Source organism: Astyanax mexicanus, chromosome 3 (assembly GCF_023375975.1).
Source record: "Astyanax mexicanus isolate ESR-SI-001 chromosome 3, AstMex3_surface, whole genome shotgun sequence".
NCBI lineage: Eukaryota > Metazoa > Chordata > Actinopteri > Characiformes > Acestrorhamphidae > Astyanax > Astyanax mexicanus.
In genome coordinates this window covers 14,224,720-14,251,534 of record NC_064410.1, presented here as the reverse complement: position 1 = coordinate 14,251,534, position 26,815 = coordinate 14,224,720, and the positions used below count along the sequence as shown (strand labels likewise).

The 26,815-nt window shown below is 41.1% G+C and overlaps 1 protein-coding gene and 1 long non-coding RNA gene across 9 annotated transcripts; both read right to left on the bottom strand.

Moving 5' to 3' along the window:
* Positions 1-1,494: 1,494 nt before the first annotated feature.
* Positions 1,495-26,815, bottom strand: map2k4a (mitogen-activated protein kinase kinase 4a). Of its 7 annotated transcripts, XM_022667248.2 has the most exons (13): positions 26,583-26,815; positions 24,966-25,001; positions 21,374-21,406; positions 17,604-17,706; positions 15,243-15,417; positions 14,745-14,864; positions 12,399-12,518; positions 10,554-10,605; positions 10,312-10,439; positions 5,524-5,601; positions 4,853-5,001; positions 3,988-4,033; positions 1,495-3,877 (listed from the first exon to the last, which is right to left on the bottom strand). In XM_022667248.2, the coding sequence occupies exons 1-13, from the start codon at positions 26,740-26,742 to the stop codon at positions 3,764-3,766; spliced, it is 1,314 nt and encodes a 437-aa protein (XP_022522969.1). In that variant the 5' UTR covers positions 26,743-26,815; the 3' UTR covers positions 1,495-3,763. The 7 variants fall into 7 exon arrangements, with proteins under 7 accessions (XP_022522969.1, XP_022522971.1, XP_022522970.1 ...); XM_022667250.2 differs by lacking the exon at positions 24,966-25,001; XM_022667249.2 differs by lacking the exon at positions 21,374-21,406 and having other exon boundaries at positions 26,583-26,814.
* On the bottom strand, positions 5,621-8,135 carry LOC125799364 (uncharacterized). Of its 2 annotated transcripts, XR_007438272.1 has the most exons (4): positions 7,287-8,135; positions 6,395-7,249; positions 6,003-6,338; positions 5,621-5,862 (listed from the first exon to the last, which is right to left on the bottom strand). It is a non-coding gene; the product is annotated as an uncharacterized LOC125799364 (long non-coding RNA). The 2 variants fall into 2 exon arrangements; XR_007438271.1 differs by lacking the exon at positions 5,621-5,862 and having other exon boundaries at positions 5,916-6,338.

Sequence of the window (26,815 nt, the reverse complement as noted above, 5' to 3'; positions counted from 1 at the left end):
AAAAACACCAAATATGCCACGTGCTAAAGAAACGGCACATTAAACATTTTTATTCTGCAGATTTTTACCAGTTTGTAACTTCTTTACGCTGTGTAAATCATTTTTTTTATTATTTTTATTTTTTTAATAAATAATTTAAATAACATAATCATGTTGCAGGCAGATTCTGGTTTGCCATGTCTGTGTTACCTTCTGGCTCTCTCCCCTTAGTTATATTCAGATCATTAGTCTGATAATGTTGCATATTGTATATTCTCCATAAATGCAGTCAAAAGTGATTCCATATTTACACATGCCTTAGACTAGTTGCTCACTCTGCACTACCGATTACATAAACATTTAAATGAACTCTAAACAGGAACTGCTTCCAACATATACACCTGAATACATTGAACAAATGTGGATGAATAAAACTTTTTTACCATTTATTTATAAGTTGCTGGTTAAGATGAGGATGGGGCCTTTTACATATTAGCTTTGATAGTACATGTGTTAATACAAACATGTGAGCCTTTGTTCCTCCCAGTGTTTCTTTCTCCACTAGTTCTGAGGGAGCTCATTGGGGTTCTGTTGTATATTCAATGTTTTGTCTGGTTCTCGGTTCTGATGCCACATTTTTGTAAAGTTGCTTTGTGACATCAGTTTTAAAAAGCGCTATATAAATAAATTTGATTTAATTTATTTTTGGGGAATAGTTTCATAACATTATACCAATGTTCTATTTTAGTAAAAAAGAAAAAAAGTTAGCACAGGTTCCACAATCTTTTTAAAAATCTTCAACAAGAACAAAAAAAGAACATTTGCAAATGGTTGCAGATTTTCTCAATGTCAATATTTAAAATTAAAAAGTTAAAGCAATGTTTTTCCTTTTTTTCTACAAAACCACAATATAGCATTCTCAAGACTGCAGTGACTGTACCGGCATGGTGGTGTATGAGGTGTTAGTGTGTGTTGAACTGGTTGAATGGAGTGGATTAGACACCGCACCAGTGCTACTGGAGTTTTTAAACAACTCAGTGTCACTGCTAAGAATAGTCCACCAACAGTGTCCTGTGAGCACTGATAAAGATCTAAAGGATGACCTACACAAACAGCAGCAACAGATTCAGAGCTTTTGTCTCTAGACTTTATCTAAAAGGTGGAGCATATATAGGTAGGAGCAGGGGCATAGCAGCACATTCTGGGCCCTGTACACTGTCAATGTCAGTGGGCCTCTATCCATGCCAGTACACAAGGAATGTGAGTGAAAAAAATCATCTGGATTTTAATGGGCCCCTCTCTCTACTCGGGCCCTGGGTAGTCAGGTCCACTTTTCCCCCCACTACCACACCTATGGGTAGGAGTGTCTAATAGAGTGGAGGACAGTGAGTGAACACAGTGTTTAAAAACTCCAGCAGCACTGCTGTCACCACCACCATGCCAGTGTCACTTTATTTGCAGTAATATAGCAGTTATGCTTGCAGTAGCATAACAAACAAGCACACACACACACCCTTGTGTCTTGTTTCTGAGTTTATTTATTTATATATCAGAACATGGTTTATTGTACAGTGAGGACACAGTCATTTCTGGGTAGAGACCAGGTGAAAAACCCCGCCTTTTTCCATCCACAGCCAGCGGTCTCCATCCCAAATCCCAAGCTCTGACACATCCAGCCCAGACTATTACACTCCTAGATATAGCACCATTAGCTAATTTATTTCCACCAGGAACCCAGTTTAACCCTGTAATGTTCCCTACTCTACACTTCCTCTGCTTTTTGAATCTCACAGATCTGATCATCTGCTTTCAAAACTGAACCCAGGCCTTCAGTCGCCTGACTTCTGACTTTTCAGAAACAGTAGAAAATCTGATCCATTTTACTGAAGAGCAGCAATTATCAGGCCAAAGCAGCATCTGATAACAACAGACAAACATTTAAAAATGGTTCTATAGTGTTCAGACTACTGTGGCTATGCCGTAAATGTATGGCCACCTCTTCTACAGCATTTAAAAAAAAACTGTAAATAAAAGTATGAAAATGATTATTAAATACTCATCCACAATTTCATTACACAACTGCATCACTTTATCCACCAAATAGAACACATTATTTCACATTTTTCTCTCTGACAATTAGGATGTGTTTAGATTGCCAGCTCCAAGCCAATTTGGGGTATATCTTGATCTGAACAGCCTAGACAGCCAGAAATCACATGAAATCAGATTTTTGCTAAATCAGTTCCATTCAACTGCGGTTGGAAATTGGCTTTAAATTACATTTATGTACCAATGCGTCTACGGACACTAAGGATGCTGAAATTAGAGAATCACAGGGTAGTTACAGTTTATCTGCAGGCTAAACACAAAGAGGTTTTCAACCTATTCTCTAAGATATGTTCACACAGCAGGTGAAAGTGGGACAAATCCCAAATTTTCTCACTAAATCCAACGTATATTTCTGGCTGTTTACAGAATCTTTTTGATGTGACCCATATCTGACAAAGTCTGCATTTTGTAACCAACATGCATGAAGTTTCGGTTTCATTCATGTTAGAATCTCAGAAGTTTTGAATTGAATTCAGGCTACAGCTGGGCATATTACTGCAAATTCACTCCAGCCTCACTGTAAAAAGAACACATTCAACCAGGGACAGCCAGTCCTGTCTACTAACATTTTTCTTATGCCCACACGTTTTGTTTTTCTTCTCCTTGATTTTAAAGTTGCATGAATTCTGATTTGGCTGTTCAGACAAAGCCACAATGGCGCAACTCAAACACATTTCAAATTTCAGCACACTAATGTGTTGTTCACACAAATTACACAACTGTATCACATATGACATAAGAGATTTGGGCCACATTAACCTGCTGTGGGTCACACCTTTAGGTTACAAATGAGGAACAGTGACAAATATTTTCCTATATTTAATAACTTAAAACCACACTTGGACCAACAGAAATGCTCTAAAATCACTCTTAGTAAAATGACTATACACTGACCTGGCGATTCGCAATATTTTATTTTAGTGAACAGGTTTTCTGTTGCTTTCCAGGAACATTCAGGGAAACATATACATCTCTGTATGCACTGGGCTGGTTCTAGATCAGGTCTAAACCTGAAGTTCTAAGTTCTCCTTAAACCATTAAATCTGCAGAGTCAGGCCGGGACCGGGATTAAGACCCACTGCTTTAATTCTTAAATACAAAGACAAGGAAAGAGGCGGCACAGGGCACAGTTCCAGTACGTTCATTCACATTCCTTCAAATCATACACACTGCACATGTGATCTCAGATGTAGAAATACGTTTCATTTACGGTAAGTCTTATTTACTTTTTTTTTTTTTTTTTTTTTACACTCTCATCATTTTTTTTAAGGACTATGGCGGCATCCTGGAGATGAGCCGAGAGAGCAGCGGCTGCATTCAGTTACTATTACACTTAAGCATCAGTGGGAGGGTGGGTGCGTGATGAGAGAGAGAAAAAGGGAGAAAGAGAGAGAGAGAGAGAGAGAGAGAGAGAGAAAGAGAGAGAGAGAGAGAGAAAGAGTGTGTGTGTGTGTGTGTGTTCAGATGATATTTTTTACAGACATGACTGAAAACACCAATTTTCTTGCACCTGGTGTCTCTGCATCATTTTTAACACTGCATTTTTTCCTTTTTTGATGAAGCAAAGTCTTTACACAACAGCCTGCATTTCTTTTTTCCTCCTAGAGAGACGGTGGAGAGTGTGTGTATGTGTACATGTGTGTGTTTTTGCGTGTGTGCGTGGGTCTTCGCTCCTTTAGTCCACGTACATGGGGGAGCTGGGGGATGCAGGCATCTGATCGAGGATCCTGCACACGTAGCTGGCAACATCTACAGAGCGCTCCTCGTACATCAGGATGAAGGGATGTTTCTGATGAGGAGAGAAAGGATAGAGGATCAAGGATCAAAACTAAACATTACACAGTACTTACATCTTCAGGTTTTTTCAACATATTACAATAAACCATCTCATTTACTCACCAGAAGCTCTCTGTACTTTGGCCTTTTAGACTCGTCTTTTGTAAGGCTGAAAGGAAACAAACTCAGCGTGAATGACTGACTCATTTAACACACACTGAAGTGTTTCACTACTGTCAGTAACACATAAGAGCCTACAGGGGGCGCCACAACACCACATTTACACAGAGTAGTTTGATCATTGTGAACATCAATGCAGATGTGGTGTCTATAAAATGTACAAATGTACACCGAACAAGTTTAAGCGTATCAGAGCACTTTGTAGTTCTAGAATTACAGACCGTAGTCCTGTATCTATTTCTATCACATTCTTTATTATCCTCCTTTCACCCTGTTCTTTAATGCTCAGAACCTATAGGATAGACCACCACAGTGCAGCTGTTGTTTCAAGAATACACCACTGCAACAAAATGAAAAGTGAAATGAAAATGTTATTATTGCATACAATATGATACGGCACACCCCTAACTGAGATATAAAAAAAATACAAGAATTTGATCAGATTTGTAACAGAAGCCAATGATCCAGAATGTCATGACACTAATATTGCTCTCCATATATTTCCAAATATCCAGGATTAAAGTAAAATAAATTATACTGGACAGATATAATCTGTAGATATAAACTTAGTATGCTGATGTGATAATTAGGGGTTGGCACGATATTTCAGGGTATAAGATCCTTTACAATAATTAAAAATATTGGGGATATTATTACATAGCAGCTATTATTATTAATATGGGTCAATAATTATATTGATTAGCATGGTGGTGGTGTATAGGAGGTATTAGTGTGTTGTGCTGGTATGAGTGTATCAGACACAGCAAAGTGTGTGTGTGTGTGTGAAGACAAAGAGAGAGATTGGTACCACAGGTTGACAAAGTTGATGAATTTAGGGGAAAACTGTCTCTCCTCAGAGTTGCTGAGCTGAGGAGGGTCTCCTTTCACCACCTGTGTCAGCTGGTCAAATACGCTGTTCCACTTCGGATAGGGAAACCGTCCAGTGGCCAATTCATACTGAAACACACACACACACACACACACACACACACACACACACACACACACACACACACACACACACACACAGACACACACAGACAAACAGAGAATACCATTACACTATTTCAAAGAATGAACATTTAATTTTGCAATACACTATCAATTCTCAAAAATATAATATTGATCATTTAGGTTTTAGAAAACAAAAATCTTTGTATTTACTTCTATGCAGATGGTGTGTTATAACTACAGTTTTAACTACATAACATGCAAATAATTACTATCTGTCTATCTGTATAGTATTGTATAACATATATATATATATATATATATATATATATATATATATATATATATATATATATATATATATATATATATATAAACACACAAACACACACAATATTTATACACATTGCAATATACTGATTTGTAAACCTGTGTTGTGATGCATATTATATTACCAAGTTCATGTCAATATAAAGCCCAACATAAAGCCCCTGTAACACAGCCTGTGGCTACTGATCCTCTACATACCAGCGTTATTCCCAAACTCCAGACGTCTGAGCGCACGTCATACCCCTGCCTGGAGGCACTGGGGTCTATTCTCTCCGGCTGAGAAAAAAGAGAGAGAGAGAGAAAGAGATACAGAGAGAGAGAGAGAGAGAGAGAGAGAGAGAGAGAGAGAGAGAGAGAGAGAGAGAGAGAGAGAGAGAGAGAGAGAGAGAGACATTAGCTCAGCGCAGTGAAACTGAGGAGTGTAAATTGTGTCCACCTGCTCTGAAGTATGAGCTCACCCACTGATTCATCCAAACCCTCTCACTGACCCAAATACAGCAGCGTCTCACATCCACCCTCACAGCGGCACCAGCACACCTCCGCCCTCACAGCGTAACCAGCACACCTCCGCCCTCACAGCGTAACCAGCACACCTCCACCCTCACAGCGGCACCAGCACACATCCACCCTCACAGCGGCACCAGCACACATCCACCCTCACAGCGGCACCAGCACACCTCCACCCTCACAGCGGCACCAGCACACCTCCACCCTCACAGCGGCACCAGCACACATCCACCCTCACAGCGGCACCAGCACACATCCACCCTCACAGCGGCACCAGCACACATCCACCCTCACAGCGGCACCAGCACACATCCACCCTCACAGCGGCACCAGCACACCTCCACCCTCACAGCGGCACCAGCACACCTCCACCCTCACAGCGGCACCAGCACACCTCCACCCTCACAGCGGCACCAGCACACCTCCACCCTCACAGCGGCACCAGCACACATCCACCCTCACAGCGGCACCAGCACACATCCACCCTCACAGCGGCACCAGCACACCTACACCCTCACAGCGGCACCAGCACACCTCCACCCTCACAGCGGCACCAGCACACCTCCACCCTCACAGCGGCACCAGCACACATCCACCCTCACAGCAGCACCAGCACACATCCACCCTCACAGCAGCACCAGCACACATCCACCCTCACAGCAGCACCAGCACACCTCCACCCTCACAGCAGCACCAGCACACCTCCACCCTCACAGCAGCACCAGCACACCTCCACCCTCACAGCAGCACCAGCACACATCCACCCTCACAGCAGCACCAGCACACCTACACCCTCACAGCAGCACCAGCACACATCCACCCTCACAGCAGCACCAGCACACATCCACCCTCACAGCAGCACCAGCACACCTACACCCTCACAGCAGCACCAGCACAAATCCACCTTCACAGCAGCACCAGCGAACCTCACCCTGAGAGCAGCAACAGCACACATATCTACCCCCCACCCTTACAGCAGCACCAGCACACATCCACCCCCCCACCCTTACAGCGGCACAAGCACACCTCCACCCTTACAGCGGCACAAGCACACCTCCACCCTCACAGCAGCACCAGCGAACCTCCACCCTCACAGCAGCACCAGCGAACCTCCACCCTCACAGCAGCAACAGCACACATAACCTTCACAGCAGCACCAGCACACCTCCACCCTTACAGCGGCACAAGCACACCTCCACCCTCACAGCAGCACCAGCACACCTCCAACCTCACAGCGGCACCAGCACACCTCCACCCTTTCAGCGGCACAAGCACACCTCCACCCTTACAGCGGCACAAGCACACCTCCACCCTCACAGCAGCACCAGCACACCTCCAACCTCACAGCGGCACCAGCACACCTCCACCCTTTCAGCGGCACAAGCACACCTCCACCCTCACAGCAGCACCAGCACACCTACACCCTCACATCAGCAACAGCAGCACCAGCACACCTCAACCCTCACAGCAACACCAGCGAACCTCCACCCTGAGAGCAGCAACAGCACAGATAACCTTCACAGCAGCACCAGCACACCTCCACCCTCACAGGAGCATCAGCACACATCCACCCTTACAGCGGCAACAGCACACCTCCACGATAGATTGCTTTTATTGACTTTTATTAGTACCAATAAATGATCTATTAATTATTATTATTATTATAACTATTATAGGTGTTGGGGACAGTCAGCCCAGCAGAGAGACAGAGTGAGTCTGCAGGACAGACAGACATACATGGATGATAAACCTGCAACCCACCAGCCAGTGTTACACAATCACATCTGTAAATACTTCACACATGATCTCATCCTCACTCATCCTCACACACACACACAAACACACACACACACACGCACGCAGAGTGACGGGGATGAGAATGCAGAGGGAGACACGCAGGATGATGTCAGTGTGCTAAAATTAGTGTGTGACGTAAGCCTGAGAGCACTGCAGCGCTACTGCTGTAACGCTTAACACACACACACACACACACACACACACACACACACACAGTAGGTAGTTTAATCCAGTATAGAGTGATCCCCTCATCACCTGCTGTTAATAAGTATGACCTCACTGCATTTGTACACTGCCCCTCTCTCCAACACACACACTGAATATCTTTGTATAAACGAGTACAGGTGCGGGTCAACGAATTAGAATAATTTGAAATAGTGCAATCATGAAATTCTTTGAATGCATTTTTTGTGCAGAAAGCAAATCAGGTGTTCACCGCACCTGTCCTACTCGTTAGACTAATCACAGAACTCGTTACCTGGAAAAAAATTTGCTCAGCTGAGCTTTCCAAAAGGCCCATTTAGGCCATTTAACTGTGACACTGTTGTTTTATTGAATTAGAATAATGGAGAAACCGTTTCATTGAATTAGAAAAAAAATTATTATAATTACAATCATCACTTTCTCAGTATTTTGTGGCTGCCCCCTTGGCTTGTATGACTGCCTGAAGTCTCCGCGGCATCGATTTGACCAGCTTGTCGCAAGTTTCCGCACTCACAGCTTCCCAGGCAGTGGCGATGTTCTGCTTCAGTTGGTCCAGCGTAGCAGGCTTTCTGTGGCGAATTTTCCGCTTGACGATGGCCCAAAGGTTTTCAATGACATTGAGGTCAGGCGAGTTGGCCGGCCATGCCAAAACTTCAAGCTGTTTTTTAGTGAACCAATCTTTGGTCGACTTTGCCGCATGAGCCGGTGCAAGATCCTGTTGAAATACGAAGTCTTCTTCGCCGAACTGTTCCTCAACAGTCGGAATCAGGAACGTTTCCAGAACATCTTGATATACGGCAGCATTGACAGTCTTCTTGAGGAAGCAGAGTTTCCCTACACCTCGAGCGGACATGCATCCCCAGACCATAACGCTCTGGGGAAACTTGACGGATCTTTTCACGCACTCGTGGTTGTAGGTTTCGCCACCACGACGCCAGACACGAGGACCTTGGTCACCGAAGGAGATGCAGAAGCGTGATTCGTCACTGAAGACCACTTTCTGCCAGTCTTCAGCAGTCCACTCGCCGTGTTCTTTGGCCCACTTCAGCCGTTTCTCCATTTGTTTCTTGTTCAGCATCGGTTTTACTGCTGGAACGCGAGATTTGAAGCCAAGTTCACGCAGACGACGGTAAGTGGTTGATCTGGAGACGTCAGCGCCGGTCTGCTTGTTCCACAAGTCGGTGAGCTCGGAAGTGGACTTGAACCGGTTGCTGACTGCGATCTTTCTCAGCTGCTTGATTAGTCTAACGAGTAGGACAGGTGCGGTGAACACCTGATTTGCTTTCTGCACAAAAAATGCATTCAAAGAATTTCATGATTGCACTATTTCAAATTATTCTAATTCGTTGACCAGCACCTGTATGTATAAGTAGTGATTTATGGATGTATAAACAGGTGGATGGATGAATGGATGAATAGTAAATTAATGGCAAGCGTGACAAGTGACGCTTAGCAATTTATTGCTTTATATATATGAGGACACTGTAAAAACTCAAACATGGCGTCTGTTGGCTCGGTGCCAGCTCTTACCCTCACTCACTGTACTCCAATACACAGCATAGTGGGGAGTGCAGGACTGCTGCCGCAATATGAAACCGCACTATGAATCTCAGCCATGTTACTTTAATATATTACTCATTTTCACTTATTTGGCTGAAGTGATTTTTGGCATTTTTGTCCAAATACTTTCAGATGTCAAATATTAATTTCATCCCTAAATAATAGGGGTGTCACGATTCTCTAAATCCTCGATTATTATTATTTTTTTTTTCTTTTCAATTTTAGGGTCACGATTCGATTCGATTCTCGATTTTCTTTTTTCTTTTTTTTATTTTACAACAGAGAGGCCTATGCCAGTTTTAAATTAGTCTATGGTCAGTTATTGGTTTGGTTCATATTTATAATATCTTATTTCAAAAGGTGGGCTTGATATAAGTAATGCAAAGTGATACAAGTGATCTGTAATACACCACATTAGGTCCAATTTAAACTGGCATCTAGTGTCTTTTTTGGTAGCAGCGGTGTGCACTATTAAAACAGCAATGTGCAACATAAAATAAATAACAAAAAAAAAATACAGGAACAGTCATGTACAAAATAATATATTTAATTAATATATAAAATTAGAGGCTTTACAAACTGAACTCTATCCTACTATAACAGTTAAACATGAAAAATAAGACTCAGCCCCTGAGAATGACCATTTTTTTTTAACAAAGATATATTATTAACTTTATCTGAGAGAAAGGTGCTCCTTAAGGTACCAGAACTATTAACATATTTTAAGCTAGACAAAACAACTGTTATTTTTATATTTTCAAGATTTATATAGATAAATAGGTGAATAATAGATAAATAGATGACAGATGAATAGAAGGATTGGTGGATAAATGATCAATGATAGTACTGACTCATATATGGATAGATATTTAAATAAGTCCATAAATGAATAAATTGAGTGAGTGGGTGAGTACTTACTGCCATGTAGGGTCTGCAGCCAGCATCTCTGGTCTTTGCAATGGAGTCAACAAGCTGCCCACTGATACCAAAATCACATAGCTTTATGTTACCATTCCTGTCCAATAGGATGTTAGAGGGCTTAATGTCTGAGTGAAAGGAGGAGAGAGAGAGAGAGACATTAATCAATGTGATTTATCTGATGAATGAAACTACAGTCTTGTGTTGGTCAGCTGAAAGAGGGGAAATAGGCTAGATCTTACCTCTGTGAATTATTTTCAAGTTTTCTTTTAAGTGGTTAAGTGCTTTCACAGTCTGTAAAAAAAAAAGATAACATTAATATATTTATTTATATTTAAATATGTAATAAATACACTGCTCAAAAAAATAAAGGGAACACTCAAATAACACATCCTAGATCTGAATGAATGAAATATTCTCATTGAATACTTTGTTCTGTACAAAGTTGAATGTGCTGACAACAAAATCACACAAAAATCATCAATGGAAATCAAATTTATTAACCAATGGAGGCCTGGATTTGGAGCCACACACAAAATTAAAGTGAAAAAACACACTACAGGCTGATCCAACTTTAATGTAATGTCCTTAAAACAAGTCAAAATGAGGCTCAGTATTGTGTGTGGCCTCCACGTGCCTGTATGACCTCCCTACAACGCCTGGGCATGCTCCTGATGAGGTGGCGGATGGTCTCCTGAGGGATCTCCTCCCAGACCTGGACTAAAGCATCCGCCAACTCCTGGACAGTCTGTGGTGCAACGTGACGTTGGTGGATGGAGCGAGACATGATGTCCCAGATGTGCTCAATCGGATTCAGGTCTGGGGAACGGGCGGGCCAGTCCATAGCTTCAATGCCTTCATCTTGCAGGAACTGCTGACACACTCCAGCCACATGAGGTCTAGCATTGTCCTGCATTAGGAGGAATCCAGGGCCAACCGCACCAGCATATGGTCTCACAGGGGGTCTGAGGATCTCATCTCGGTACCTAATGGCAGTCAGGCTACCTCTGGTGAGCACATGGAGGGCTGTGCGGCCCTCCAAAGAAATGCCACCCCACACCATTACTGACCCACTGCCAAACCGGTCATGCTGAAGGATGTTGCAGGCAGCAGACCGCTCTCCACGGCGTCTCCAGACTCTGTCACGTCTGTCATGTGCTCAGTGTGAACCTGCTTTCATCTGTGAAGAGCACAAGGCGCCAGTGGCGAATTTGCCAATCCTGGTGTTCTCTGGCAAATGCCAAGCGTCCTGCATGGTGTTGGGCTGTGAGCACAACCCCCATCTGTGGACGTCGGGCCCTCATACCATCCTCATGGAGTCGGTTTCTAACCGTTTGTGCAGACACATGCACATTTGTGGCCTGCTGGAGGTCATTTTGCAGGGCTCTGGCAGTGCTCCTCCTGTTCCTTCTTGCACAAAGGCGGAGGTAGCGGTCCTGCTGCTGGGTTGTTGCCCTCCTATGGCCTCCTCCACGTCTCCTGGTGTACTGGCCTGTCCCCTGGTAGCGCCTCCAGCCTCTGGACACTACGCTGACAGACACAGCAAACCTTCTTGCCACAGCTCGCATTGATGTGCCATCCTGGATCAGCTGCACTACCTGAGCCACTTGTGTGGGTTGTAGAGTCCGTCTCATGCTACCACGAGTGTGAAAGCACCACCAACATTCAAAACTGACCAAAACATCAGCCAGACAGCATAGGTTCTGAGAAGTGGTCTGTGGTCCCCACCTGCAGAACCACTCCTTTATTGAGTGTGTCTTGCTAATTGCCAATAATTTCCACCTGTTGTCTATTCCATTTGCACAACAGCAGGTGAAATTGATTGTCAATCAGTGTTGCTTCCTAAGTGGACAGTTTAATTTCACAGAAGTTTGATTTACTTGGAGTTATATTGTGTTATTTGAGTGTTCCCTTTATTTTTTGGAGCAGTGTATATACCTATAATTATGTATAATTAATAAGATAATATTACACTATTCTCCACACACAAACCCACCATCCACACACACACAAACACACACCATTACACAACTACTGACCCACAGACACAGAAATCAAAACAGGGGAAAATAAAGAGCATGACTCACCACTAATGTAATTTTCCCTAGAATCTCTTCCGGAATCACATCCTCCAACGTAGAATACACATATTTGTAGAATTTGTCTAACGAGGTAGACATGAGTTCCATACATATCCAACAGTCTCCCTGAGAGAGAAAGAGAGACATACACAGACATTATAATCAAGCTGAAACACGATCTGTGTGCTATGGAGATAGCCGTTAGCCTATGAGCTAACGTTACCGGTCTGTGCTGTTAGCAGTTAGCTTGTTAGATAACGTTATCCTGTTATCTAGTTAACTAACTAAGACTTCACTCTGTCAGACACAAGTTTTTTACTGACAACTGTTTAAGATTACTGGCCCTGCAGACTCTGCCTTCTCTTGCATGACATACAGGCCTACTAATACTAAAATCATTTAAATCTGGATGAAAAACTTAAGATTCAAATCAGCATTTGGTGAAAAGATAAATTATTAAAAATAAAGATGTTACATATGGTTGTCTAAGAAATTGTTTGTTTTGAATTTGAATGTTTTTTCTTGTAATATTGAATTGAATGTTTTTGTAATGTTTAATTATGTTTGTTTGTGGTGGTGCACCTGTGGTCTCTTCAACGGCAAAGGGTATATGACGTGGGGTAGTTTGTTGGAGGTGGCTGAAAATGAAAGCTTGGTGAAACACTTTTTGACCACGCTCTTAATCACCAATTTCGTGAAATGCAGTTGTATAGCATCACAGAATAAATCAGTTAACTTTCCATTCATTACTGCGACTGTGGATAAAAACTAAATCACTTTTAAATGCAACGGAATTGATGAGTGTGCGTTACTTAAACCAGGCCTCCAGCAACCACCTACAAGCATTTTCACGGGAACACATGTACCACACACAGGCTTATTTATATACTGTGAGCTAAATGTGTAGTCCACACATATACAGATCATAGCTTTTGCCAATTGTCCACCTGGTGTGTGGAGCTTGCCTGCTTTCACAGTCTTACATATTCAACAAGTATAAAGTTTAGATTAGATTTGTATATAAAATTGATGCACGGTATCGCCACGCTCAACCATCTGTCTTGAGGATCGTAGGAAAAATATTGGACAAGGCCAGTAATTAATACATTTTTCACTTTTCCAAAATGTGACCTTGTGCTGTCACACCAACAGCAAAACACAAAGATATATACACATCAGTGGCGGATGCTGGTCTTTCAAGGAGGGGAAGCTCAATTTTGGCCTACATCTTAACATATTTAGTTTTATTTATACGTAAATTCTACTCTCCCTGAGATGTTTATTTTTTTTTGTAAACAAAAGGCATTATTTTCAAGTTTTCACTACACAACAAAAAGGTACCTATTCTTTACAGTGAACAATTACATAAAAAAGACGCTATGACATGAATAAACATAAAATGATCAGTAAAAAAAGCATTACACAAAATCTTTAAAGTTGGTAAAGGAAAAAATGCAGGTAAATGTATTTCCTTTTTGGACAGTTTTAATTTCCTTAAATAATCCCTTTATTAATTAAAATTATATATTTTTTTTTTAATAATAACACAATACTTACTACTGGCCCCTGTTCATTTATGTCCTGAGATAGTTTCATCAAGAGGCATGGCCATCAGTACATTTTATTTGTTACAGCACTTCCAGTCAGCCAGCTCACTTTATCATACCAGAACAGCTGAAAATACCTGTTACTTTTCCCCACCTTTTACACCAAATTAATCTGAGCAGTTGATCTGCCCTGCTGTTTAACTCTAAGTTTTTTTTTCGTAAGGAAGACTATCAAATGGATTTTTACACTAAAAGATCGCTGATTCGCTCATTTTGTTGTCAATCAAAAAGGGACTCCGCCTCAGACAGATCATCCAATCACCATGCAGAAGCTGAGAGTCCGGGCCGGCCGAGGCCAGCCCACTGCCCCATAGACCCCCAGAGACGCTGAGCGTCCAATGGGCGGGACAAAGCCCAGCATTTATCCAATGACTCGTCTCGTTTCGCCGAGCGCTTTGCTCCGCTATTGAGCTCTGTGCACTGTTTAAAGCAGCGCTGTGAAGCTGCAGGAATGAGTGAGAGGAAAGCCGCGGCGTTACCAGTGATAAGAAGCTGATTCTGAACTAAGTTCAGTGCGGTGTAGCGCATATTTAATCAGTGACATGTACACACAACAGTATATATTTAATCACTTATTTTTTAACATTTTAGGGGAAGCTGAGCTTCCCTTGCAGTCTTAGAGCAATCACCAGTGATACACATATATTTAACCACTGGTTTGACATCACAAAGTCTAATTTTTAAGAAGGTAAATAGTCAAAACTTTACTAATTCACAGTGGATTTAATACTTTATAAATGCACACCTCTCTGAAAAGCGCTCCATAGAACTCAACGATATACGGACAGTCACTGCTCCTCATCACCACATCCAGGTCCATCAGCAACTGCTTCTGCTCCTTCTCATCCACTGTAGACCTAATTCTCTGTTACACACATACACACACACATTTTAAATCAAATCCAATTTATTTATAAGCACATTTTACAACTGATGTCAAAAACGTTTTATAGAAATCTGGTACATTTAACACAAAATACTGACAACACACCGGCCATGATTTAACAATGTGATTTACTCAGATGTCAACAAACATATAGTCAATGTCCTGCAAAAAAACGTTTTTTTTCTTTCTTTAATGTGAATCTGGCAGTTGCTATTTATGCTGTATCAGAATTTAATGATTAATAGATCCATAAAAATGTTTTCCATAAAAATACCTTGAAAAAAATCTAATTATTTTGTGTTTTATATGTTTATATAAAGGGTTTTTGCGTAACAGAGACGATACTATAATTATTACCTTTACAGCCATGATCTGTCCGCTGGGCTTGTGAGCCATTTTGTTTACGGAGCCGTAGGCACCCCGTCCGATCTCCCCCAGGTCCTTTAGGTCTTCCGCTGTAAAGTCACAGTGCTGCTCCGGAGAGATCTTCAACTTCCCTGAAGACTCGATACTGTGTGTACGCAGCCGCTCTCTGTGTACGTGCAAACACACAAACACACACACACATATACATATATATATATATATATATATATATATATATATATATATATATATATATATATATATATATGAATGTTGTTCAATATGTCTCATTTCATTTGATAAGATGCCAAAATCTGTTCGTCAATCTAATGAAATCTCTATACTACAGGTGCTGGTCAACGAATTAGAATAATTTGAAATAGTGCAATCATGAAATTCTTTGAATGCATTTTTTGTGCAGAAAGCAAATCAGGTGTTCACCGCACCTGTCCTACTCGTTAGACTAATCACAGAACTCGTTACCTGGAAAAAAATTTGCTCAGCTGAGCTTTCCAAAAGGCCCATTTAGGCCATTTAACTGTGACACTGTTGTTTTATTGAATTAGAATAATGGAGAAACCGTTTCATTGAATTAGAATAATTTTTATTATAATTGCAATCATCACTTTCTCAGTATTTTGTGGCTGCCCCCTTGGCTTGTATGACTGCCTGAAGTCTCCGCGGCATCGATTTGACCAGCTTGTCGCAAGTTTCCGCACTCACAGCTTCCCAGGCAGTGGCGATGTTCTGCTTCAGTTGGTCCAGCGTAGTAGGCTTTCTGTCGCGAATTTTCCACTTGACGATGGCCCAAAGGTTTTCAATGACATTGAGGTCAGGCGAGTTGGCCGGCCATGCCAAAACTTCAAGCTGTTTTTTAGTGAACCAATCTTTGGTCGACTTTGCCGCATGAGCCGGTGCAAGATCCTGTTGAAATATGATATATGATATAAATATGATATATCTTCGCCGAACTGTTCCTCAACAGTCGGAATCAGGAACGTTTCCAGAACATCTTGATATACGGCAGCATTGACAGTCTTCTTGAGGAAGCAGAGTTTCCCTACACCTCGAGCGGACATGCATCCCCAGACCATAACGCTCTGGGGAAACTTGACGGATCTTTTCACGCACTCGTGGTTGTAGGTTTCGCCACCACGACGCCAGACACGAGGACCTTGGTCACCGAAGGAGATGCAGAAGCGTGATTCGTCACTGAAGACCACTTTCTGCCAGTCTTCAGCAGTCCACTCGCCGTGTTCTTTGGCCCACTTCAGCCGTTTCTCCATTTGTTTCTTGTTCAGCATCGGTTTTACTGCTGGAACGCGAGATTTGAAGCCGAGTTCGCGCAGACGACGGTAAGTGGTTGATCTGGAGACGTCAGCGCCGGTCTGCTTGTTCCACAAGTCGGTGAGCTCGGAAGTGGACTTGAACCGGTTGCTGACTGCGATCTTTCTCAGCTGCTTGTTGTCGCGAGCAGAAGTTTTTCGGACGCCGGAACAGTTGGTGCGCTTGCTGCAGTTTTTCTTGAGAGCTTTGCAGACGGAAGAGTGGCTGATGCCGAGCTGCTCAGCAATTTTAGTTTGGGTCAAGCCTTGTTGGCGAAGGGCTTGAATTTGAGCCACTATTCCGGTTGAGAGGTCGCGCTGCTTACCCATGATTGATTTTACAACTTAGAAATTCTACTCAACCCTGACTTTATACTGCACAGTGAACACTCTTCACAGAAAAAAAAATTCGAGCATTTATTCTAATTCAATGAAACGGTTTCTCCATTATTCTAATTCAATAAAACAACAGTGTCACAGTTAAATGGCCCAAATGGGCCTTTTGGAAAGCTCAGCTGAGCAAATTTTTTCCAGGTAACGAGTTCTGTGATTAGTCTAACGAGTAGGACAGGTGCGGTGAACACCTGATTTGCTTTCTGCACAAAAAATGCATTCAAAGAATTTCATGATTGCACTATTTCAAATTATTCTAATTCGTTGACCAGCACCTGTAAATGTATTCTGTAAACTAATGTAATTTAAGTCACATCTTCAGTATACATGCTCAATAAATATTGTTAATTGGATTTCTTTAACTGCTTTTTGTTTGAAAAGCAAAACTAAAATATATTTGGGCTATTTAATTTATTCAAAACCAAATTAATAAAAAACATTAGAAATACTGTATTCGGCCAAATGTGTAATTTTGTTTTGTTTCGGATAGTTTAGTTTTAGTTTCAGACTTTTTTATTTAAAAAAAAAATTGTTATCAGATAATGCAGATTTAAGTAATTCTTTGTTCATAAATCGATTTTATGCAGTTTGTTGTAGTTTTCACTTACAGCTCTGGTTCTGTATTTGTACTCACATGTGTGGGTTCTGAAAGGGCGGTCCTGCTGTGTTGAGGGTGAACCTCGTGGCCGGTTTGATTGGAGGATTGGCAAAATTTAACTTCAGTGCTTTACGTTTACCTGATGGAGAGAGGCAGCACATAGATTTAGATTAAATACGCATGCAGGCACGCAAAAAAGAAAAAACACATACATACATACATACATATTTGGGGAAGTGTATGGAGAATGCAGTAAATGAGAAACGAGTAACATAATAGTGCATCTGCAGATGCTGAAGAAAGCCATGCACACCCAACCAGTGAAAGAAACACACACACCAGATTTCTTAAAGATGCCACACACACACACATGCAGACACACACGCACGCACACACACTCAAACATAGCTAACTGTAAATAAACACTGAGGTTTGTGGTGTAACCACATTTATTTAGTGTGTTACAGAACAATAATGTACTAAATGAACTGTTGCACTGTATGCAGCTAGTATATATGACCTTATGGCTAACAAATTATGCTACGTTCCATTTTTCCTAATCAGAAAGTCAGAAGAGCACACCAGCACCAAGTTCAGATCCAATATCATCAACAGTGTAGTAAAAGCAGTAGTTTTATACAGTTTATTAGCACTATCTACTAATGAATTAGATCAGTTGCACTTTATGTTGTCTATTGCTTGTTGTTCTATGTTGCATCATGGTTCCGGAGAAACTTAATTTCACTACAGTCCTCAGATGTAATGACAATAAAAGCCTTTTGACTTGATGTGTAGTGTCCAAACTACAACTACTACTATCTATCTGTGGACATGTTTTCATTAGGTTTGGATGTGCAAAATAAAGTATAATTCATTGTTGTTAACTAGTATTACTAGCAATGCTAACCTGCTACATCGCTAATAATGATATCTGATATCCGAATGTTTAACTGGATTGCAGTCAATTCAGTTACGACATTATTCCCAACTCTGACATCCAAGCTAAATATAATGCAGAATTTGTTTAGGGCTAATATGTTATTAGCTCAGCCAAAACATTTGAACTTGTAGCCAGAGCATTAGCTTAGAGCTATAATCAGCATCACAGCCACAATTCCTATCTATACAACTTTCCTCTTAGCTATGTCACATTTCTAAAAACAGCAGCTAATTGGTTTGTTAGAGACAGCGGAACAAGAAGTGTCTGGTGATCATTTAAAAATGCATTTAGCACCATGCCATTTTCTAGCTTAATTATTTGGCCAGGTAGACACTTAAGAAATTTAAAATAAGTCAATGTAAATGTGTAGGTATTTAATGTTCACTAACATAGTTGGAGGATTTTTGAAATATTTAACCCTACTATCTACACACAAGCACACCCACACGCATACACACACACCCACGCGCACTGTAGGCCTACACCCGCAGCCACAGCAACATCCCAACCATGAAAGACCTGTGTATATCCAGTGTCCTCAAAAAACATTCACCTAAATAACAAACACCAAAACCAAGCAGCAGAATCAGAGTAAATTATATAATTTTGTTGATTGTGTCCAGACTGGATTTATTCTGTTATGAAGTTCAGCGCTCTTATATGAGCTTTACCCAAACAGCATTTTCTAAACAGAAGCTTTAGTAAATCTGAGTAAAGAAGGCACTGATATCAGCCCAGCCCTATCATGTGGGGGTCCTGACCATTGTAGAACAGGGTGAAAGAAGGATAAAGAATGCCTTTACTGCCTTTAATTCTGTAGAAACAGGGCTATATGTCATAACATAATTTTTGACTGGTGAACTCTGAAATAATGGAATAATGGAACCCCCATCTTGGAATAATTATTTACTAAAGGTTTTCCATCATGGGTAGGGAACCAGTAAGACCTTTCAGAGTTATTGTAGTGGTTGTGGTTCAACACAGAATAACTGCCATACATAAAGTCATAAAGCACCACTAAAGGAACCAAAGTGGATATCATGACAGAACCATCTAATTTATAAAGTTGTAAACCTTAACAAAGTAAGAACATCTGCTTTATTCTTAAGCACTGGAAATGGTTTGATTTTTTTTTTTTTTTACAAGAAATACAAATAATCTCCATTTAAGAGTAATCCAATGGTGCCTGTGGCAATGGCACAAAATATACCAAACCCACATATAGTTCAGAAAGGTTCCATCTTCAAAGATAAGATCTTTCCACACTTAAGAAACACCACAAGAATGTAAGGGTTCAGATTCCGGTGAAGAAAAATTCAGTCCAGCAGTCTCGGTGTGAATTTCCCCGTCCCATCAGGCTTCTGATTGTTCCAGTGCTGTTCATGCGAAAGACATCCTCGCTGTGCTCAAAATCAAGACGCCACACCACGCCAAAAAGAAAAAAAATGGAAAGAACAAGACAGTGACAACCCCAAAGCAGTGCTCAACCCAATAGTTAGTAGCAAGCCATCTGAAACCACACCCAACAGAACCAACCAGAGCTTCCATTACCAGCTTTTCATCACTTCAGTTTCTGTTCTGCTTACTAGAACATGGTCTATGATGAGTGTAAAAAGAAGCAGAATAATTAAGGAACCGATTTAAAGAGAAAACGGTGCATTGGGCCCAAGGCCAATGGAAGCTCTCAGGTCTGGGCTTGTGCCGATTTCCTAACACTTTCTGCAGCGGGAGGTGATGAAACTTCTTTAATCCATGCACAGACTAAAGCTGCAGTGTGCTGAAGAGCGATTTTATTATTACGTACTTTCACTTATTATTTTTTGTGAAATAAAGGTATGATCATTTACATTGACTGAAAGATAAAGCAGAAGGTTTACCAGATTCTGCTGTTTTAGCATTCTTGGTTACACCATGGGGCAGTTTCTCTGACAGGAAATAAGCCTAGTCCTAGATTAAATTTTTCTTTTAATGAGAAATCTCCATTCAAAATGATGTGTAGTTCAAGACTATGTTTTATCCCTGTTTGAAAATCTGCCCTTACATATCTACATATTTGTTGTACAGGTATAAAGCCACCAGCCAGCACTGGGCTGTAGAGAAGTGGAACAGTGTTCTCTGTGGCATTTTCCAACAAAACAGCCAATTTGTAATAATAGCATTCCTAAAGATGCTTTACAACCAATAACCTAAGGACAAAGGTTTTGGGACACTTGCTCATTCACAATTGCAATAGTTTATCCAGCTTTTATAAGATTAAACGTCTACTGTCCAGAGATGACTTTCTACTACTATGGAGCATTCCTGTGAGGATTTGGTTGCATGTTGGATGATTTACAGCCCACCTCTTCCCGAACTTCCAACTCAACACAAAAGTACTGGATGGTGAACACAGCTTCACTAATCTACATCTCAATTCTGGAGGCTCACAGCCCTCTATAGAACCTGGCATTGGTTATGGGGCCAACAGGTTCATGTTTATCTGCTTCAGAGTCCTATTCTACTGGCAAAACTTGAGAGTATAGCCATGAGCCACTAGAGAGTATAGCCATGCTGTGTGCAAGTAGTTCAATGCAATCAAGCACTTGGATTAAAAATGTATTTCACTGATGAACTTTCTGCTGAGCCGACCAATCAACCAAATGAAGTCTATCATACAGTCACTGTGCAGTTTCGTAACAGTGGGACTTCCACATCATCTCCACATCACGAGAACCCTGACGTCACTAAACACCACCAACACAAACCCTTTAACCGGCACAAGCCTATCACAGCCCAGCGGCACTGATTAGTGGAGATGCAGGAGCATCGGACACTGGTACAGCCACGATCAGACAGAGTTCAGCAGAGGCAGAAGGGAAGGGCTTACTTTGGGGAGGTCCAGACAGGTTAATCTGAAATCCTGGTGATGAGAAGAACAGCAGCACACACTGGTTAATGGGATATAAATTACAGTAGCTCCTACAGTAGCTCATGCTAATCTTTCTTCGGGCTCTGGGGCGCACTAGTGTGCTCTCTTGGTTCGGTGTCTGCTTCGCGGGGGGTGTATATAGGTCCCATACATTATGTGTTGTACAGAGTAAATCGACTGACAGGAAACGTAAGGTTATGCATATAACCACTGTTCCCTGAAGGAGAGGAAAGAGGTACAAAACAGGTTGCCCCGCTTCACTGTCAGATTAGTGAAGAGCAGCATCTTGACCTAAGGAGTGATGCTGGTGATGTGTGGCTAATTTTAGGGGGCGGGCCCTCCTGCCCTCGTCACTGTGCATCAACAGCCTTTTAGGCGTGATTAAAAGTGTCTTCAGGCAGACTTGATATCCCATACATTATGTGTTGTACTTCGTTCCTATACTTTAGAGAACAGTGGTTATATGCATAACCTCTTGTTCCTATCGCACTTCATTTATATCCCAAGCAGTGTGGTTTTAAAGATGGACGAGTGTCTCAGAACCCCTGTTTCTTCTTTTCTTGTTTTAAATAAAAATTTAACTCGCTTTGTCATGCCGCCATATTGTGGCAACAAATCGTGTCTTCCAACGGGAAATGACTGGTCACTTGTTGCTCTGTCATCTGCCAGTTACACCTGGTCCTACACTCCAAATAGAAGGGATATTTGACCATTTTTGATGCTATATAGACCAGTCTCTTTCAAAAGGTTTCCCAGCAATGTAAACCATTGGAGCATCCAAAAGGTTTTTCCCTCCCAAGTTGTCATGGGTTTTCCTAGAGTGTTCCCTTCACCCTAAAAAGAACCGTTTCCTAAGGTTGCAGGTCTACCAACATGGTTAAAAAGAAAACTCATGATTCTACATGATGCTACATATAACCATCTACATCATACCAATGAGACCCCAAATGGTTTGTTGTTGAGGTTCTTCATAGAGCAAGCCTTTACAACAGACTCTTTTAATTTCAAAGATAGTTTTCAACTAACGTGGTTATCCTCCTCTAAATAACGTGATCCATAATGTGGTACTGAGTTACTTAGGCAGATTTGTAGACACTGGTTCCTTCTAGATCTGGACCTGTTGGGTTCATACTAAGGTAACTCATCTGCTCACGTCACGCACACTCGTCACGCACACACTCTTCTCACACACACACAGTCTTCTCACACACACACAGTCTTCTCACACACACACAGTCTTCTCACACACACACACAGTCTTCTCACACACACACACAGTCTTCACACACACACACAGTCTTCACACACACACACAGTCTTCTCACACACACTCTTCTCACACACACTCTTCTCACACACACTCTTCTCACACACACTCTTCTCACACACACTCTTCTCACACACACCAGATAGTAAATGCATGCAGGGAGGTAAAATAAATGTGGGCTATGTCTTAAATGCCTCCATAGTCCTTATGTAGTGAACTTATGATAAAACAGCTTGTTCACTAAACAGTGTCCTACCAATGCCTATTATATCAAGCATTGTATACTCAACCCCAGGTTGAATGAATCCCTGTTTAACCTTTTAGATTCCTACTGGAATGTAAAACCCAGTTATGTAGTACACTATATATGGATGCAGGAGTCATTTGAGATACAGCCGTACATTACCACACATTCCACTACACTGCAGTCCACTGGACCGCACTAGAAAAAGATCCCACAAACAAAATAAAGGTGGAGGAACTGATGGTGGAGTAGGACAGTGGGACGGTGTGTATACATGTGTGTAAAGGGGGTAATTGTATAGGTTCTCACCGTGGTCCAGCATGAATCAGGGTCATGGGGGTGCATTAAGGGTGAAAGGTGAGGGGAGAAAAGCATTATGGGAGAGAATATACTTCAGTGGTTTAACAGAAGAAGGCCATATGTAAACAGTCAGGGTGAAGAAATTGAAAAACAACCGATTCAGAGACAGTTCTCACTAGGGTTGGGCGGTAAGATGTTAATAACGCTGCATTTAAACATTTTAAATGTTTTGCCAAAAAAAAAAAATTGACAGTATTTCATAAACATGTCATGTCTGGCATGCCAAATTTTTGCTCGGTGTCTCGCTAATACAGGCCAAAATAGCTCTTTCACTTACATGCACTCACAAATTTGATGTTGGGTCTTTAAAAACAGGGGGGAAAAAGACAAAGGCCAGGTAGTTATACGTTTAGCAATGTGCTTTGTTTAAATCAAAGGGAAAGCCACAAAACCTGGACAAAGACATCTGAAAAGTGTTACTCACAACACTCCTGAAATCATTCACTCGACTGCAGGTCTGAAGCTCTATGTTTTAGATGTGTGTAATTTTAGCCTCACTTAGCTCTAACACCTCTGTCTATGCTGTTACTAACTAAAGTACTCAGGTTAGTTAGTCAGTCAGAAACAGTTGTACTGACCTGTCTGATACTCTGTACTGGAGGTTAGCCCAGCAGGTGAGCATTAGTACCAATCCCACAGAAAAATATCTGGCCGTCCAGTCCCATTCTCATCTGAATGTTTTTAAGTGGAGTTTCAGTCATGAAAACACTGGATACTGCCCAACCCAAGTTCTCATGGTTCTCATCAGCACAGAGTTCTCACCACAACAGCGTTTAACAGGCCTGGTGTCGTTGATTACACACTCTTTTACCTACCACTGTTACTATTCAGCAAAATATGGGTCTGTTCACACAGCAGGGAAAAGTGTCCCAAATGCAAATTTACACAGTATAGTAAAAATATTATCACACAATATTTAACATACATAATATTCTGCATTAGTCTGCAATATGCTAAAAACATATACATTAATGTGATGATTTATCGAAAGATACGATAAAATAACACCATATTGCCCACCTCTAGTTCACTGAAAATATGTTTGAGCTCACTGAAAAAGAGTGGTGCATTATTCAGCCACACCCAATTCTTTTTTTATTTTGTTTTTTGAGCTGTGACACAAATTTTCTAATATAATTGGAACAGAGTCATCAGCCCTCGACTCACTGCTGAATCAGTGTGTTTTTTGAAACGCATACTGACACACAAGCAACACATCTCTGTCACCTATACATTTGGGATACTTTGTCCTGCTGTTTGAACACAGCCTATACAGTCATAAGTTTGTGGACACCCCTTCTAATAACAACAACAACATGTCTTGTTCACACTTGTAAATTGTGCTGCTCACTTGTTATTGGATCAGTCAGTGGATTAGTAACTTTAAAAAAAACTTAAACACCTGAACATTTCATTACAGAAATTACAGCAAAATTGCTCAGAAGAACTGAAAATGTTGCTATCGGTGTCACAAATGTCATGACTGGGGGGGAAGTGAGGTTAGAGGAACTAGAGTGGGTCCAGCTTCGTTAGAAGTCATCCTGCTTTGTGAAATGAAACCCAGAGATTCACAAAGTCTAAACAAAATGAGAAATGGGGGACAGAAGACAGAAGTTCTACATTCGGCAGAGAACAGAATGATTGCATTCCTAACTACTAGAAATGTGGACAGTAGCTACCTGTATCACTCTGACACCTCCAGCATGTGTTGGTCTCTGTAAGTTAAAATGAAACACATTGATTTCAGCAGAGAAGAAGAAACACTTTATCTGAACGAGCTGACCGGTTAAGTGATCAACTTACAATTTTCTCCTACAACCCAGGCCTGTCGAACCTAACACATCATTTTTAACACTTCTATAATTCCGTCAAAACATTATGTACCTACTATCTTAACTATTTGCACCGGTTTATGTGATCTTGATTAACTGCATTGATTTGTGTAGTTAAGTCAGAGGGCAGTTTAATATGTTCAGTGTTTGAGGCCAAACTGTGTATTTGAGATTAGCTGTGTTCTGAATTTATGTCAGACACAGGTAAATGCTGTGGGTTTCTAAGTAAAGACTAGTTAGCACTAGCTCTGATTATCAGACAGTACTGATTTACCGGTAACTCAAAAGAGAACATGATTTAGTATGTGCCACAGACCCTTTGGAAGATGTGTCTTTCAATTCAAGATGTGACACATAGTGAACATCCTGAGATAATCACTACAGGACATTGTGTGAATGTGTGTTCATTCAAGTGTGCTGGGTTACTGCTTAAGATAAATATACATTTTAAACATGTACTTTTTGCTTTTACAGATTTGTTCCAACCAGTTTAACACCTAATTTTTTAATGTAATGTTTTACATTTCATATAACAAGTTCTGATATGATTTCTAGAACAAAATGTTCTGTTGTGGCATTTATGATACACCAGGATTTTAAACTTGTATCTGATTCAATTTTGAATTTGGCATCACTATTCAAAAATAGGTCCGCCTATGGATTAACTGTTTTAAGTAGCCAGATTTAATTATTGACTTAGAAAATAATATTTAGCTAAACAGGTTCCATGAGTTAAATAAATAATTCTCTGGAGGGCAGATTATATTAGACTAACCACATTAGCACTGACTTAGCTAGTTGCTTAGCTAGGTTAGCTAGTTGGCTAACTAGCAGTTTCTTCAGCTAACGACTTGTAAATATTTATTTAATAACGCGTTTACCACAAATATTCTATGTGTCTTGGTCTACACTGAGGAGTAAACTGAAGGTTTACTCATTCAGTAGGTTAGCTAGTTAGCTAGCTAGCCTAGCTAAGTCACTGACACAGCTTGTTAGCTTAGCCTAGCCGTAGCTCAATTTTTCCCCTGTGTGTTAGCTCATAGTGTACCCTGATTTAACCTAACACACCTTCCGCTCATTATCATTAACAATTCCGCAGTGCTATAAAATAAAGCCTTTAATACTAAGGAAAAAAATTAAATAAAAGCTCAGCTTAGCTAGCTGTAGTTAACGCTAACTCAGTCAATAATCAAAGGGCAAGACTATGAAAATCCTGCTGTCTCTCTTTTATCTGACAGACATACGAAAGACGATCAAGCAAAACAACCAAAAAATCTTACCCTAGCTAACGTTATCTCAGTAATTTATGGTGAATTAGAATGTGCTATTATGAATGAATATGTGTAGTTTAGCTAACTGTGCGAGAGACTGACTGCCTGTACAGCTCGGCTAACCCAGCCAACACACGGTGAGGGCAGAGACACAGAGATGTCATCAAAATTAATTTATCTCCGCTATTCTTACCCTGTATGCTGCTCATGGTGGTTATATGCTGAGACTGGGACTGGTGATGATGTGCTGTAGATCCCGAGTTAATGCTGCTGCTGCGGCTGGAAGTAGAAGATGAGGATGAATAAGAGGAAGAGGAGGAAGGTGTTGTTGTGGTTGAGTTGGGAGTCGCCATTTGTGTTGCTAAATTTTCAGCAGCAGCAGCCTAGCACTTACAGGAGGGGGGCTGCAATGCAGAGAGAGAGAGA